An 18005-nucleotide genomic window follows, 5' to 3' on the forward strand; every position below is an offset into this window, starting at 1 on the left:
GTACGTTTTGCCCATCCCCACACCCCTGCCTCTGGCAACCACCTATCTGTTCTCTGTAAGTTCAGCTTGTTTGCTTCAGATTCCACAAACAGAACTTCAATTCTTACACTCAAAACAGTGAGAGCTGTCTTAAGGCCACAGGTTTAAAAATGTAACATATTGCTAATAGTTCCACTCTTTTCAACAATAAACTTCAAAAGACCTGTGGTATAATATAAAGAACATCATATCGGAAGTCAAAAGATCCTGGTTCTGTCACTTAGTTTATAATCTTAGGCAAGTTATTTCCCTCTGTGAGTTTTATTTTCTTTATCTTAAAGATGAAAATAATTATTCATCAGGTTTTGGTAATAATTAAATGACCTACTTAAAAGTTAATTTTCATATCTTTTTAGCATATTGTTGTAGATAATAAATGAATTAAAGGAAAACCAATAGGTATCTTACAAATTGTATATAACTAAAGTGAAAAAAAAATGGTGCTCTATTAATTCCATTAAAAGCAAAGACCTTATCTTTATTCATTATTAAATTCCAAACACACAGTATATAGAAGATATGTAAGTTTATTTAAATAAGTGATCACGAGAGCAAACAGCCTTTCAGAATAAAAAATATTCATGTAAATGTATGTTCATATTTTAAGTCAACAAATATATATGGAACTGATAGCATGTGTCATGTACACAGATGACTAAGCCACATCCCTGACCTTAATTAAGGAGCTCTCAGCAACAATATTATTCGTGTATCACTTCAGAATTTACAAAATGTTTACACACATGGTCACTACAAAGATGATAAGATCAGTTAGTTATACTACCTTTAAAATTCACAAGTAGATGAGGAAAAGGAAAAGTGGGGAGAATAAGTGACTTGGCCAAGATTAGAAACAGGCCTCTAAGGCTACTAAACTGTTTCTTCTCCCTGATATTTGAGTTTGATGGGCAATATCTTTGCCTTAGATACAGGCTATATGAATTCATTGTGCTAAGAAGCTTTTAACAAAAAGGGATGCTACATATAATTTATGGTACTAAGAGTGAGCCCTAATATAAACTATAAACTCTAGGTGATTATGATGTGTCAGTGTAGGTTCTTTAATTGTAACAAGTATACCACTCTGGAGGGGGATGTTAATTTTTTTTTTTTAAATAAGGGATGCTATTAATAATCATGCAAGGGCAACAGGAATAAACTGAGGCCATCCAGAGCAAATCACGAAGTATATTTACAGGACTTAAATCAGAATTCTAACTTGAATTCCTGCAGAGAAATGCTTATCCAGGTTAATTCAGTTATATTTATTTTTTAAGTATATTTTATTGATTATATTGTTACAATAGTTCCAATCTTTTGCCCTTTGCTCCCCTCCATCCAGCACCACCCTCCCCCAGAAATCCCCCTCCCCCCCCAGTCCGTGCCCATGGGTTGTACATACAAGCTCTCTGGCTTCACCATTTCCTATATTATTCTTTTCTTTTTTAATTCAGCTATATTTAAAACACCTTTTTAAAAGCATAGAATTGTCACTGAAGACTTAAAACAATGATTATTATAATATATACTTGAAGGAAATTGAAAAAATCCTCACCAGAAGATACTGCGTACGTACCAAGCTGTCCTCGGCTTCGGCGCACCATTTCTTGTCTAGCACCTATGCTTCCAAGAATAGCTTCTTCAAGCTTAGCTCTCATGTCTTTTGATTTCTTAAAGGTCAGACTATTCATTCTTTCAAACACTTTCTTCCCCTAAAATTTAAAAATTAGAAAATAAGAGGCAATGATAAAATTTTCTTCTTTTTTTCCACATTGTTTCTTTTCTTGTTCCTCTTTGCAATGGCATAGTGATCACTTACTTTGTATTCAAAGCATGATACACAGAGATAAAGCAGATCTAATAGCCGGTTTAGCTGAAGGACTGAGAGATCTGTAAACCACTTTTGCAGAACTGTCTCATCTGCATTCTTGAGAACCCAAAGTAGACAGATCAAAAGGCTGCGACTTGATTCTGCTGAAAAGGTAGTGTGTTGCCTGCCACTCTGAAAGTCAAGAACAGTAGAATGAGACAGATTGATCAATAACCATTTCTTTTGGGGGGGGGGTTGTCAGTTTTCTTCAAAAAAGCAATAAAACAAAGATTGCTTAAAAATCAAATACTAAAAAAAAAAAGCATTTGATTCATATAGAAACTTAAACTGAAGTTTATTGAACCCTTCCTGGCTACAGAAGATTGTTTTAATCTGTGGGATAGCTTCCAGCAGATTTTAATAGATAACATAAAGCAAAAAACTAAAAGATCCTACTATTAAAAACTAAGATATCTACCACACAGTATCAAACATGATGAAAATAAAAAAACCTAACTGACTCAGAAAATAAAAAAGTATTAAAATAGAAAGTAATAACAAAATGTTTATCAGGTTCAGAGAACCATTGTTTCCTCTCAGGGGCCACTGACAAAAAGGAAAAGTCTTAGACATTATATAAGTAAAAAGCATTTTTACATAGCGCATCTATGGTTAAGGTGCTACTTTTAATTTACAATCTGTAGTAGTATTGAATGGGCCAAAAAGTTTGTTTGATCTTTTTTTCCATAAGATGATTCTAGCAGTATTTAGTTGTCTTTGACTTCATTTGATGACGATGACAAAACACAACAAAATTTGAAATGTGCTAGACACTACATTAATCAACTTTTTAAAAATTTAACTCACAATAATTTTATGAGACAGTATTAACTATTGTTATTTCTAGTTTATAGGTAAGGAAACTGAAGGCTAGAGATTAATTTGCTCTAAATCACATACTAATCATCAAATGTACTATTAAGTGTGTGAAAAAGCAAACCACATAAAGTATATGAAACACTTATAATTGACAATAGGTTTGATCAAGAACATATAAACAAAGGCAGAAAACCCAATGTAAAATGGGCAAAATACTCAGAACACTTTAAAAGAGAAAATCCAAATGGCTAACATACATATGAAAAAGTGTGCATTGTGCATCCTCATAAGACATGAGGGAAATGACCTACAACTATAAATTACCAGACTGACAAAAGTTAAAAAGTCTGAAAATTCTAAGTGATGATGAACATGTGAAAGAATGGAAACTCATAGGTGCAAGTGTTGACTGAGGCGAATCCTTCGGAAAACACCCCGGCATATCTGGTATAGCTGAAGAAACACATATTATATGACCCAGCAAATTTCACTCCTAGGAAATGACCTAAATAACAATATACATATGCATGCTGGATACATATAAAAGACTATACAGGATTGTTATTTATCATAACCAAAGATCAGAAACTATTCATGCATCTATTAGCAGACTAGGTAAATAATCTGATCTATAGTCAGATACTGGAATACCATACAGAAATAGAATCAGTGAATTATAGCAACAATTTGTAACCTGGATAAATATTAATCATATAATGTAAAGCTTAACTATAATAAATATTTAGGGACGTAAACTTAGATGGTAAATCTATAAACAAAATTAAGCAACTATTTCATTAGGCAGGATAATAGTTTGGCATCTAGTTGTGGTAGAGAAAAGCATGCTGAAGATTTCTAAAAGGCAGTCCATGCTCTATATTTTGTCCTGAGTGGCAACTAACAAAGGTGTTTGTGTTATAATATATTGTTAACGTGTACATTTATGTTTCATATACTTTTTCATGTGCAGTATATTTCACATAAAGAAAAGTTTTTAAAAAATGAAAAATTCAATAAAATTGAGAATAGTGGTCATTTTGAGGGGAGAGATGGGGCAAACTGAGGACAGACTGGGAACTTCCAAAGTATTTGCAATGTACTATTTCTGAAGATGGGTGATAGGTATATCGTTGTTTATTCTATTACTTTTCTTTAATTGTACATGTACTTTATATATTGTTCTGTATGTATAATATCAAAAATATGAGGAATAAAAGAAAATTCATCAAAGTTAAACATTTTTGCACTTTAAATGACACCATCAAGAAAGTGAAAAGTAAACTACAGAATGGGAGAAAATATATGAAATCATATATAAGGGAGCTGTACCCAGAATACTATATAAAGAACTCTTTCAGGTTGGTAACAAAAAGATGAACAACACAATTTTAAAATGGCAAAGGATTTGAATGAACTTCTCTTTAAATAAGATAGATACACAAAAAGATGTGCCAATAAGCAAATAAAAAGGTGTTCAACATTAGTAGATATTAGGGAAATGCAAATCAAAACCACAATGAGATGCCACTTCATACCCGCACAGGTGGCTCTAATTAAAAAAAAAAAGATTAAGTGTAGGTGAGGAATTGGAGAAACAGGAACCTTTAATTCATTGCTGGTGAGAGTATAAAATGGTGCAGCCACTTTGAAAAAGAGTTTAGAAGTTTCTCAAAATGTATGTAAACAAAGAGATCTACCTTACCACCCAGCAAATCCGCTCCTAGTCATCTACCTAAGAAAAACAAGAATATATGTGCACACAAAGACATTGTCCACAATGTTCAGAGCAGCATATCCCAAACAGCCAAAAAATAGAAATAATCTAAATGTTCAGCTGACAAATGGGTAAAATACGGTATATCAATACAAAGGAATACTACTCCTCTGGCAATAAAAAAAAGTACTGATACCTATAACAACATGGGCAACCCTCAAAAACATTATGCTTTAGAGAAAGAAGTCAGACACAAAAAATTACAGTGTATAATTCCATTTATATGACATATCCAAAATAGCTAAACCTATAGAGATAGAGAACGGATTAGCTGCTGCCTAGAAGGGCTAATAGGCCTAGGGGTTCTCAGAGGGATGTTGGAAAGGTTCTAAAATTAGACTGTGGTGATGGTTGCTCAACTCTGTAAATATATTAAACACCATGACATTGTACACTTAAAGTGGGTCAATCTTCTGATATGTAAATTATCCCTGTAAAACCGTTTTTTAAAAAAGTTGTCAAGTAGAACAGCTTCCATAAATATTGCATTTTTCTGAAAAAAAGTCATCTAAAACTTTCAGAACTGGATCTAGCTCTATTGGCAGTTAGTCTCCCTATCCCCATAGCCTTCCCTCTTTAAAAGAGAAAATTACAGGGGCGGAGCAAACGTAAATTTTTTAAACCATGAAAACATATAAATCTTCACAGATTAAAAAAATCTCAATTGCTAAACAATTGAGAATATTTTTTGGGCTGATTAAGAACAAAATGGCTTTAAAAAAAGAAAATAGGCTATATAATAAGACAACTTTCAAAATTCAGAATGACAGAATATGAAGCTTTATACCATAAACCAAGCTCAGAGTACTTCTGCATCAGCTAATACAATAAATAACCTAGTTATTTAAGGATACATCCTTGTAAATATCTGTCTTTCCAGAAAAAAACTTCTGTAGGAGATTTATTTTTACCGTTGATGTGAGGAGGAAACTGCCGGGCCTTGTTAGCTGAGGAACTGACGTTCCTGCAATTGCCATGGCAACTGTCTGGCTTATCATACTTCCACTCTCACTTTCATAGTCATCAGTGGCTACGCAAATTGGTCTTCCTCGTTGACTGTGAGTTTCTAGAAAAAATAATCCAAAATTAAATACACAAAGCTTTTGTTTAGCTTACTTTAGTTATTGAGCATGCAACTGCCTTTCTTATTCTCCACTACTCTTAAAAAAAAAAACACCTGTTTTATGTAATATTTATCCTTCGCGTTATTCTTTTAAACAATATTTTCAATAATTTAAATATCAGTTCATTCCTACAGTAATAATTTATAGTTTTATAGCAAACTTTACCTTGCTAGTAAAAAAAGATATAATAATTTTAACATTTTTGCCTTCAAACAAGGAAATCCACTTTAGATATTAAAACACTGGAAAAATTATTCAACTATCAGTCCCTTAAAGGCAAGGAGTTGGTTACCTTTGTATCATCACAGCATCTACTAAAGTTCTTACATATATTCGCCAGTAAATGTTGTATTTGTTTTTACTGAACTGGAAGTATCTTTATCAAGTCAATAGCTAGTTTAAATGAGCATATGAAGAAATTCAAATACCGTAATTCTAAATATGAAAAGCGAGAGCAATAAAACTTTGTTAGGTCCTAACTTTTAAAAAGCAACAGAACTTCATCTTATTAACTCAATGTTAGCAATAAACTCAATTCTTGTTATTCAGGTGAATATTAATTTAAATTATATTTATATGAATAAAATTGACAGTAAGTATAGCAGTCAGCTTTCAGGTTTTCTTGTATTTTTTTAAGAGGAACAGAAAGTACACAAAAACTCTATTTCCTAAGAAGTGGGAATAGAAATACTATACAATTATTACTTTAAATTGTCATAAGAACTACTTATAGAAACCTGGCAGTGGGTTCTCTCACATGCTTAAGATTTTCAGTAATATGTTTACAGTTTATTTATATCAGTGCACATTTCCTTATATTTCTTTTCTTAAAATAAGGTCTTTATTCTTGAGAAATTTCCCAACACTTTTATGTATTGAGCTTTGCTTTTAAAACTTGTCTTAAATAGACTAAGTACCTGTAAAGTCACACAGCTGAGGAACAGTTTCCATGACGATGCCAATCAGAGGCAGATACAACATGGCCACCCGAGCCTTGATCTGGGGGTCAGAGTATCGTGGGTCTGAGTCATGGCTGGATAGTAAATTGTGTACCATATTGATGACTTTCTTATGCAATCCAAACAGTCTGTTTAAAAAGAAGTTGGAGAAAAAGAAGCAGTAAGGTCACGGAGATTAGTTAATATCTTTAAAGCAAACAGTAAGCCATGGTAATGAATAAATTTGTTCAACTTTGCTACATATTTGCACATATTCCTATAAGCACACTTCTATTTTAAAATTAATAAGTGTCTTTCTGTATAAATAAGAACTTAGGTAAAGTAAATGTTACACAAATTCACTTAGGAGTAAACCTAAATATTTTTACATTAACTCCTTATTAGTGCATTCTAATATTAAATAACTTTAGGGCAGACATAATCTGATTCTCACTTCTGAACAGCATTCAGGCTGTTGTAGAGAACAGGATTTGAGGGTGGCAAGAGTGGAAGCGTGATTAGGGAAGTAGCAGTGAGGATGGAGAGAAGCGGCTCAACTTGGGGTATATTTTGGAGGTAGTACCTATGGAATTTGCTAATGGATTAGGAGTAGGAGAGAGTAGGAAAAGAAAGAAATAAGCAGCAGAAAAAACTAAGAATATAATCCTGTATACTACTATTTAAAGCTCTTCCCCTATCTTGCTTAACTGAATAGACTAAGAAAAGGTGGTAGTGAACACAATTACCATGGCTTTCTGGACTTTATAGAAAATCTTTCCAAGTGTCAAAGACCAACACATTCTAGCTTGAAGAGGTGAAAAAGCAGTAAAAAATTCTTTCCTAAGTCCTATATTGTTCTACAGAAATACAACAAACCTATTTTAATAGAATTGATCCTTGACATGAAAAAAAACCTCATTGCAAAAACAGATGACTATGAGAATTCTCTGTTCTTCATACCAGACAATGCTGAACACCTGTACATCTATTTTCCATCTTCTTTCTTAGGAGAACTCAATTACTTTCAGATATACATACATTCCTCCCTGCTGCGACTCAGGAGAAGCTGAGTCCATTCCATTTCTATAGATCCCAAATAGACCGGCCCTGCTACTTAAAGCAGCCAGTTAACAAACCTGTTTTGCTACTAGTCTGAGAACAGATAAATGTTAATCAACTCATTGCTTCCTTAATTGAGGTCTACAAAAAAAAAGTCATATGAGCTAAATACTGTGTTTAGTGACATAGCGGATTTACAATTATCTTGTGCTCTATAAAAAACCGATGAACCAATACCAGTCTAAGCACCGCATGTGAATAGGACTGATCTAATCTGTCCAGCAACCTGGCCTTGCTCTGGTGACTGCAATAGGACAGGAGAGGTAAGTGAGCACAACCAGTCTAAAGGAAAGATTTACATTGCACACTTGGGAAGAGTGTTTCTTCCTCTCCCTCCTGCTATATAGGAACAAGTAAGAATTTCATCTGAATTGCCAGGGAAAACTACCCCACAGTTAAGAGAGACACAGTCTTAGGGATAAAGCATCTAATAGAGGTAAGAGATATAAAGAACAAGAACACCCTGATAACATTGTGCTACTGACTATACTGTTTAAGAAATCCCATCTTTCTTCCAATTATGATAACTGGCATAATAAACTTCCTTCCTTTAGTAAAGCTAGTATTAAGAAAGGTTTTCTGTTTCGTGTAACCAAAAATGTCTTGATATGTCAAGAAAAAATATTGGAAATATATATTCATATGATTGAGATATACCAGTTATTTCAAAAAGCTAGTATGTTTAGAAGTTGTTTTCTGAGTTGTTTTTCTCTAAACAATGAATTCCCCTTTCCCCCCAAATAACATCATACTCATATGTCAAATAGCAAAACATAAAGGTGGTAGGCAGGGATGGAAGCCCTAGGACTTCAGCCACTTAGTCTGTCCTCTCCATACTCCGATGCCTGTACTCCACCAACCCCATCCTACATGGAAACTGATTAAATTCTTCAGAACTCAATGTGAACAACTACTTCCTTAAAATATATTCCTAAAATGGGAAGTTGCCATTATAAAGTAGGCATGTCTTTCATTTTCAGAAGATTTAGTCTTTCACAATTTATTGAGCATTGACTTTGGCCCTAACTACTGCTAAGAACTTTTTAAACCTCCTCTTTTATTCATTCAATAAATACATCAGTGGATGCTTGTAAAACCTGTGCAAAGGTATCTCATTGTTTTCCTCTGGAACTCCTAAATATGAGGTTAGATTGCATTATAAACTCCTAACTGAAAAATTGAAAAAGAAAGCAATTATTACCCAAATGAGTCATGGTCATATAGATTTTTTAAAATAACTATTAAGATGGAAGTACCGTATAGGAATGCTAGACCACAACACATTAAGCTAGTCATATAAATTCAAATCACCAGACAATATACCCTGCCTTTTCTTACTATATCAATTTCCAAAAATTCTCTAAAAGTGTATTCAATGTTAAAAGTTTTAAAACCTAAGGATTTTGTATAGAGGGCAAATTTTGAAATAAAATGCAACATAGTATGCTGGCAAATTATAAATTCTTGTCACTTTTATCAACAAATCTAAGAGTCTATCTATTTGAATGCACAAATATTTTGTGTACTTTTAAGGAAGAAAAATAATGCTACTTAATAAACCACCAATTTCAAGACAAATCTCAAATTCAGAGATGACAAAATATGAAAAAAGGTCTTCTGTAAAACTGATGAAATACAGAAATGGCAAGGGTATAGATCTTAGCAAATATAGAAGTAGAAGAGTGGGAAAAAGTATTCTTCTGGAACTTAGGAAGTTTAAGCAGAATACTTTTGTCCCCTTGTCTAAAATCAAACTGATATTCTACAAGGCAATAATGGTCTACTCACCCTTCAGCATCAGGGTCTAAAATAACAGCCAGCTCTGTTAGTACAAGGCCTGCCAAATAATGCTGTTGGCGGAAAGGCACAGATAATTCAAACATATTTGCAATCTTCTGGTCTTGTACATTGGTAGAAAATCCAGAACTCTGTTTGGGAGAAGAGATAGAACAAACTATAACAGATGTGCAAAAAAAATATCCCACAGACACAGCATTACAACAAATAAAATCTGAGCATTATCTAAAAGTAAGATAAACTTTGCCTAGGGTAATTTATTGCCTAGGGTTAATTATAGATCATTATTATTAACTTTGGAGAAAGTAACTGCTCTTACTTTTCGTACAAGAAACTACGATGAAATAAACTTTTATTATTTTCAATTTCCTCATACTAAAATTTTCCATCTATTTTTCTTTATTTTTTCAGCCAATTAATGTTTTAGTATTAAACTCTGAATGGAAAAAATAAGTAACTAAGTCTAAATAATATACAGGGTGGGGCAAAAGTAGGTTTAGAGTTGCAAGTACACAAAATACAGAGTTTATTTTGTATTATTATTTATTAATTATTGTATTATTTTCCATACAAACTGTAGACCTACTTTTGCCCCACCCTGTATTATGTACTCACTGCTGAATATAGGGAAATATTCATAGTCAAGGCTACTGGTTTCCAGAGAAATTTCAAATACAGGTAAAACTGCGTCTCAGAGAAAAAAATACTATCTCTTGAAAATCACTATCATTTTATGGTTGAATTACTGAGTTTTAAAAAAGTTGATACTGCAAAATAGCATCCCCCAAGATATAGTTAAAGGCAAGAAAGTCCTCAACTTCATCCCTTCAAATCCATAATTAAAGGTCATCCATGTGAGGTTTCTCAGAAGAACAATAGATTTCAGATTTCTCTATGAAATATATTCCTAAAGAAATATATAAAATTCTTCTATCTTTCCTCTCCCCAAAGAGCGACGTCTCTGTCATACATAAGAATCTGAATATTATGTACTATAATTAGATGACAAGTTGGAGAACAAGATAATGAAAGAAATTCTGTGAATTTCTTGGCTGAATGAGATGTGAAGCAGGAAATTAGTTGTAAACAAATGTGTTTTTTTAAAGGTTTTAGAAATGCACCTATGCTAAACTTGTACTTGACTGTATATCCACATCTTTGGAAGAGGATGGGAGAAGAAAGCAAAAGACTAGCTTCATCCATTATAGGAAGAAGTGTGTGTCAGCCAGGTACAAGAGTATGTGGAAATAAGATTCTTTTGCAAAGGTAAAGTGAAAAGTTGTGGGTGTTTTCTGATGTTCTCCATCTTTTTAAGTGAAGTTCATAAAATTCTTTTATCAAGCATCTGACATTGATCTAGCCTAGAGAATTACATTAAGGAATTAAATATCTCAAAAATAAAATTAAGAAGTGTTAAGATCAACTTTGACCTCAGACATTAAGAGCTTAGGGTAGCAGCTTGTTTGCTTCACGAATTATATAGAAGAATGTTTCACGAGGAGGGAAAAATCCAGGCTTCTTCGATACTAAAACCACAAAATCCCTTAATCCCAATCTGTATGACAGGATACATAATAATTGATATAACCCTTTTTTCATCTTTAGAGAAACTACTAGCTATTGAAGTGAAGTGACATCCAATAAACCTATAAACATCCACCTTGTTTCCTTTGGGTTTTCTAGATAGAGCAGTGGGCAGGGCTCTGTCAGACTTGCATTGCAATTGTGTAGCTGAGCCCTTTGTCATTTTAATGCCCCTGATATTTTTGGCAGCTAGAATTAAACAATTTAATTCTTAATCAATTCCTTTGGTTTTCATGTAGCTTACAGTCAAAGATAAAGAAAGTAAGTTAATGATGTACTGAAGGACTGCCTGCACAGCAAGTTCCTGGAGAAATATTTAAGTGTGCTTTGCTTGAGATAACAAATATATAGCTAATAAGCACAAAACAATGATAGTTTAAAGAGCAGCAAAAGTCACAAATGTCAAGTTTCTGCCTTTTGCTTTAAAGATAACATCACTGATGCACAGTTATGAGATATTCTGTAGAATCTTGGTCCTTCAACTCAGCGCTCCTTGTTCTCACACTATAATTCTGAGTTGCTGATGTGCTGTTGTGCCGTTTCTTTGCCAAGCACAGGATAACTTCAGGAGCTCAAGGAGAATTTATGAGATTGTTTGGTAGAAGCAAAGAATGTCCTCAAGATAGCTACGACCAGGGCTGATGCCTAGGAGTCTGATACGAAAAAGTGTTACCTGTGACTGAAAAAACATGAACTTTTCTCTGGGTTCTCTGGAAATACCCCCTCCCCCCCAATCCACCCCTTTCCCTAGCTATATAAAAACTCCCTGTGTTTGGTTTCTGAAATGGATTTGAGAGATCTTCCTCTTCCAGCCTCTCGCTTTGACAAAATCAAATAAACCTCTTTGCCTCCAAGCACTGGGGTCTCAGTTTTGGCCCACTAGTGCATTGGGTACACAAACCTCAATTTGGGGAGGTAACTGCAACAGTTCAACTTCTTCCTCTGCTGAATTATGTTTTGCCTCCCTTCCTTTTACTAGTATTAATCCTTAATACACACCCTGTACCCCAAACTCAATCTGTGTCTGCTTCAAGAAAACCAATTAGTGAAACCTCTATGTGAGTTTATGTAGGTGAATTCACTCATATGTGCATAAATCTGTACGAGGAGTACAACATAGTGGTTAAGATTGTGGGGTCTAAAATAAATCCAACATGCAAAGTACAGTAGAAGGAATATAGTCAATCGTCGTCGGCAGCCGTCCGTCTCGAGAGACGATGGTGTAGCTTCTTAAGAGTCTATCTGCACCGCCGAGAATGGCTGTGCAGTCCAACTCGGGAGTGACACGGTATCTGTCTCCTCCCGTGTTGAATCGACATCTTGCGATGACGCTGGAGTGTCCTCTCCAGTGAAACTGAAGCTACAGAGCCTGGGCAGGGTGATATGGAGGGTCTGCTGTTGCCCATGCAGCAGACCCCCCCTCTCTTCGCAGCTGAAGGATCCAAGGGAAAGACGGAGTCAATACAGCTTGGCTTCAGGTGCGCCGCAGGAGTTGCCGGTGTTGACTACAACGTCAAACCGCCTTAGGGACTCCGGCTCCGGATTTTCTGTCGGGGTTTACTCCCTTAGCCTTTTCCCTGAAGAGGTATGCCGCAAGGCAGCGGAGGTTTTTTTGGAGTCAGAGTTTTCCTTCTCTGAATATAGTCAATAATATTGTTATAACTATGTATGTGTCCGATGGGTACTTAACTAATGGGGTGATGACTTTGTATGGTATATAAATGTCTAATCACTATGTTGTATACCTGAAACTGATATATGTCAACTTCATTTGAAAAATAAATTTAAAATAAAATAAAATAAAGCCAACATGTGCGCTGGTTCAAAGCTTAGCTCTGCCACTCTACGATATGACTTTGGGTAAGTTATTGAAATTTTTGTGTTTCAGTTTTTTCATCTGTAAAATGGGGATAATAACAGAGTTTACCTCCTGGAGTTGCTCTGAGAATTAAATGAGTAATACTTATAAAGCACTTAATACAGAGACTAATATACAGCTGTTATTCAATAGTTTACCTACAATTTTTTCCATTGTTTAAAATGCTTTGCCACAAACGTTGACTTTAAGAATATTTCTGTCACACACTTTGCATACCTGAGATGTTGCAGAAGAAACAGAAGGAGATGGAGATGCAGGTGGGGTAAGCAGGCTGCAGGGTAGGTTTAATGTAACATAGTGCTCATGGCTGCAGATGATTCGCAGAAAATCCAACCTCAAGGACACCAGAACACTTGGATTTGGTAGTGAATAAAGCTTTGAAGACACCTTAAAGTATTGCATAAATAAGAGAACCCAACTGAATATATCATTTCCCTAATCCCAACACCAGAATGGCAGATTAAAGAATTAAAGAACAGTACTAAGTGGGCAGCTGTGATTTAAATAATAACATAGCTTTCTCCAGAATTACATTAGAATAAAAAATTTTGAATTACAAGATTTACTGTATAAATCCACTGCCCAAGGCAAAAGCCACATTCTTGTATTTCCAGTATAGCATTAATATTTCTACTTCTCAAAGATGCACTTCATGAAGGAAAAGTATATCACCAAAACAACTTCATAAAAAAAGTATCCATTATTTTTACAGTACCTTGTGTTAAACTACATTTATAATTATCTATTTGCCCATTTGCCCAGATATACCATAAACTACTTGAGGACATATAGAAACTGACTTAGTAACTTTAGCACCCCTAGGGTCTAGCTCAATGTCTGGCACATGTAGGTGGTTAATATTTGAAGAATAAAGACAGGAATAGGTTTTCGAGGCAACAATATATGAAATTTTGGGGACAAGGTAAAAATAATATATACTGTAGCAAATATTTGCAGTGGGTTGGTGCCTACAGTTTCAACTTCTCTAGTAAAAGAAACATACAACAAAGGCATGCAATAGAACAGATCTTCAAAACGTCAAATGGCTGCCTCTTGCATGCCCCAGCCAGGGGCCAGGCTCCCAACCTAGGCATGTGCCCCGAGTGGGAGTCCAACAGGTGACCTTTTTCTTTCCAGTACTACACCCAACCAGCTCCAGCAAACTATATATTACACTTTTAGAGCTCCTTTATTTATTTTTTTAAAGATTTTATGTATTTGTTTCCAGAGAGACGGGAAGGGAGAAAGAGAGGGAGAGAAACATCAATGTGTGGTTGACTCTTGCACGCTCCTAACTGGGGACCTGGCATGCGCCCTGACAGGGAATTGAACCAGCGACAACTGTTTCACAGGCCAGCACTCAATCCACTGAGCCACAGCAGCCAGGGCTAAAGCTCCTTTAAAAGGTAACTCTAGGATAATCATAGAGCTTACTAGCAAAATTGCCTATCAGGTCCAATAACTAATGTTTCCCAAAAGGCAGACTTCATTAATCACTTGAAAAAATTTTAAAACAAAATCAGCTGTGGAAAAGTTCCAGGATGCTTTTAGTTTAGTAAAAGCAAATTCAGTGACCTTTGGGACATGGGTAAACATTTGTCTGTGATTCTGAACTCTACAATGTCCACGGCTGCATTAAGAGGAGTACCTAGCAAAATACAGCTACTTTAAATATCACTGAAGACATAGAAAGCGCGGTTAGTTCTTCACTCAATATAAAAACTATTCTTCAATGGTATCTGGGGCTGCTTTACAGACTACTGACTTGATGGTGTGCTCTAGAATGGGCATTAAAGAATAATGAGTGGGCCAGTGTAACCCAAGGGAAAGCCAGTTATACTGATATCAGCTTGCCACAGCCTTGTGTCCTGATTAAACAAATGGAACTTACTTTTGCCTTACTGATAAAACTACGCTATTTTAAAGACGAAAATGCCAGTATATGCATGTGTTCTTAAAGGTCTCTATAGCTGTAAAAAGAGCAAACACAGTGTTTAGGTTATGTGATTAGTAATTATTACTAATTATGCATTACCTGTTTATAGCAGGTCTTTATAAGGCTAAAGACAAATCCTCTGTCCATAACAGACAACAGATCATTGAGAAAAAATGCAAGACTTGTGTTGAGTCTTTCAACCATTTCTGTGTCCTGAGAAACAGAATAAAAAGAAAAACAAATAAAAGTATGAGAGTTTAATGTGAGCTTTAAAAAGATTTAATAAAAAAATCAGTCATCATTACCTTCTGAAATCGTGAAACGATATCACTAGCAATTGTACTGACAAGAGCAGCAATGTCATCCATGAAACGTTCCGGGAAACGAGTTTTCCTTGGTGCAGCAAGTTTATCATTAAAGTATAAGTGGTGCACCATGCTCTTCACCTGTAAAAATAAACACGCCATTAATTTAATTTCTTATGCATGCAATTAACAGTTACAGAAACTCCAAATAGTAGGGCTATTTTTTCAATATACCATATGATTTAATAGGTAGCTGAAATGCAGTCTTTTAGCTCCTCAAATATTTTGAGAAGTTCACTACAGTATTTTGTATGTTCCAAAGAAATATCAAATAAAATACAATTCAATCACTGCATCACCTTCATAAAATTACCTTGGCTGTCAACAGGAAAAAAAAAAATTGTGTATGTCCAAAAAAAAAAAATCGCCCTTTAAAATTGTTTTAAATTACATCTTTCCAAGACTCATTAATTTTGCCATTCCATATCCCCCAAACTGAGCTCTCAGCTGTTAGAAACCTTGACTTCACTGTTGTGTCTTCAGCATCTAGTATCTAGTGTCAAATGGTGGATGTATATTAAATATGAATGACTAAATATTATAAAATATTAGATAAAAGTTACAAAGCAATTTAAGTTTATAAAATGTTTTTGGATATAGACTCTTATCATAACAACGTGGTGATGGTAATAAGAGATTTTAGATTCAGGGAAATTGAAGCCAAAGTTCCACAGTTAGTAACAGCAGAGCCAGGTCCTGTTTGTCGCTGTTGTTGATTTGTTTTCTTTCTTTCTTTCCTTCCTTCCTTCCTTCCCTCCTTCCTTTATTTATTTATTTTTAAGTATATTTTATTGATTATATTGTTACAATAGTTTCAATTTTTTCCCCCTTTACTCCCCTCTGCCCAGGGCCACCCTTCCCCCTTTATTTATTTTTTTACATAATTTTTTTTTGGAAAAGTTTCAATGATTTTTGCTTTCTGGAGGCTGAAGAGTAAGATTCCTAGTGCCAGAATGCCTGAGTTTGAAACACAGTTCTGCTCTTGACAAGCAGTGCATACGACAAGCAATTATTTCATCTCTCTTTGCTTTGGTAATACTGTACTTAGCCCATGGAGACAGCGCTATCACACTGTGCTCACTTGATAAACACATACATACATTAAAGCAATAAACATTTATGTGTATATATACATAGTAAGATACTAAGTAATTTGTTTTTAATATTATTTATTGATATTAGCAAAAAGTTTTTTAAATTGGCTATAACTGGCATTTCCCTAAGAGTTTTCTAACCATAAAAGCAGTCAGCATCTATAAAGCTCTTTTTATCCGTTTGGTATAAAATCTATGGTAATGCCACTATACAGTAGCATGTTCAGGCTAAGAAAGAATGTGTCACAGATCCTTTAAAAAAATAGCTAATTTATGCAACCATTCCTAAAAGAAATAAAATGGGCTTTATAATTCCAACTAAATTGTGCTAAGTGTCCACAGTGTTTAATTTAAAGATGTAACGTATGTAACTTTGCCTTGCAGGAACATGTAAAACCAGAAGATGGACAATAGAAAAGATTTCTAGTATAAAATAATGTGCTAACACAAAGTGTTCACTAAGGAAAACAATATTAAAGAATATGTTTATTTTGCTCACCATTAACTCAAAAAAGAACCAGGCTTGTTGCAGAGCTGACTCTCGAACGCTGCCACTGCAAACAACCCACTGCAAAGCCAGCTCCTCGTGAAAAAGCTACCCAGGAGTAAAGCCAACGTTATTATCAAAGTCAAGTCTGTTAATAACACAAACCAAATAATAATGCAACTGCAAATGAAGCTATAATGAGAATAAGCAAAATAAGGCATGTGGACCATTCAATGATGCAGTGAGGACACCCATTAACGAAACGGCTATTTATACATGTAAGACAGTGGCATGTTGAATAGCTGAAAAAATCATGTTATCTCGCAGTAAAATGTAATTTAAAGAAAAAAAAAAAGGTGGGCAATAGCCTTCTAAATTGTACCTGCAAACAGAAACTAGAGCAAAACCTCACAGTTAAAAATAAAATCTTGTTTGTGCCTTACATACATATTTCAATGTATGCAAATACATTCATGAATTTTGCCGGTACAATTTAGGAAATACCTTTAAAAATTTAAATTTTGATATAAGACATTAATTTACAAGTTTTCCTGTATTTAAAGTCTTTTTATAAAAATGGCAGAAATTTCCTGCCTTGTAATGGATATGCATACAAAACATTTGCAAAATAGTGTATTTTAATATGAAATAGGACTAACAAAACTGTGCATAAGGGAAGCAAATCAACATATCTTACTAAGAGTGATAACTTTTCTAACTCATCTTCCTTTTCCTGGAGATTTAAAACACAAAACAAGCAGTTACAGAAACAGAATTAAAAGTTGATACATTTTTTGGCACTGAAATTTGAGCAAATTTCAATTTACTAAAGTCTAAAAACAGCCAGTCTCAAATATATAAACATTACAATCATGTAAAGGAGCCTACACTGGAAAGATATGCCCTAAAGGCATCAGACAAGCAGTGCTTGCTCAAATGTATTTTTAAATGCAATGCAAATACTGTAACATCTCATAGCACTTATGTAAAGAAATCTAATATCTATTTAACTGCTGGAATTATTTTCCCCCTATATGGGTTGCCCTCATATGAATCTACCTTTTTAGTTGGTAAGCGTCCCGTTAATGTTTGTAAGAAACTTGACGTCTCTGTGTGCGAAGACATACGATTACAACTTCGATCCATAGCCTATGGAGTGAAGATGAATGAATGACGAGAT

General features: G+C 34.4%; 1 protein-coding gene across 1 annotated transcript in view; it reads right to left on the reverse strand.

Moving 5' to 3' along the window:
- The window catches only part of DOCK7 (dedicator of cytokinesis 7), a 192186-nt gene that overhangs the window by 46804 nt on the left and 127377 nt on the right, over positions 1-18005 (reverse strand). Inside the window, exons 24-33 of the mRNA XM_090269555.1 lie at positions 17885-17974; positions 16838-16933; positions 15185-15325; positions 14979-15092; positions 13160-13330; positions 9472-9611; positions 6544-6713; positions 5414-5568; positions 1859-2041; positions 1616-1751 (exon numbers count right to left, since the gene is read on the reverse strand). Of these exons, the coding sequence (XP_090125681.1) occupies positions 1616-1751; positions 1859-2041; positions 5414-5568; positions 6544-6713; positions 9472-9611; positions 13160-13330; positions 14979-15092; positions 15185-15325; positions 16838-16933; positions 17885-17974 (1396 nt within the window). The remainder of the gene's footprint in view (positions 1-1615; positions 1752-1858; positions 2042-5413; positions 5569-6543; positions 6714-9471; positions 9612-13159; positions 13331-14978; positions 15093-15184; positions 15326-16837; positions 16934-17884; positions 17975-18005) is intronic.

Source organism: Furipterus horrens, unplaced genomic scaffold (genome assembly GCF_987537825.1).
Source record: "Furipterus horrens unplaced genomic scaffold, mFurHor1.1.pri manual_scaffold_3, whole genome shotgun sequence".
NCBI lineage: Eukaryota > Metazoa > Chordata > Mammalia > Chiroptera > Furipteridae > Furipterus > Furipterus horrens.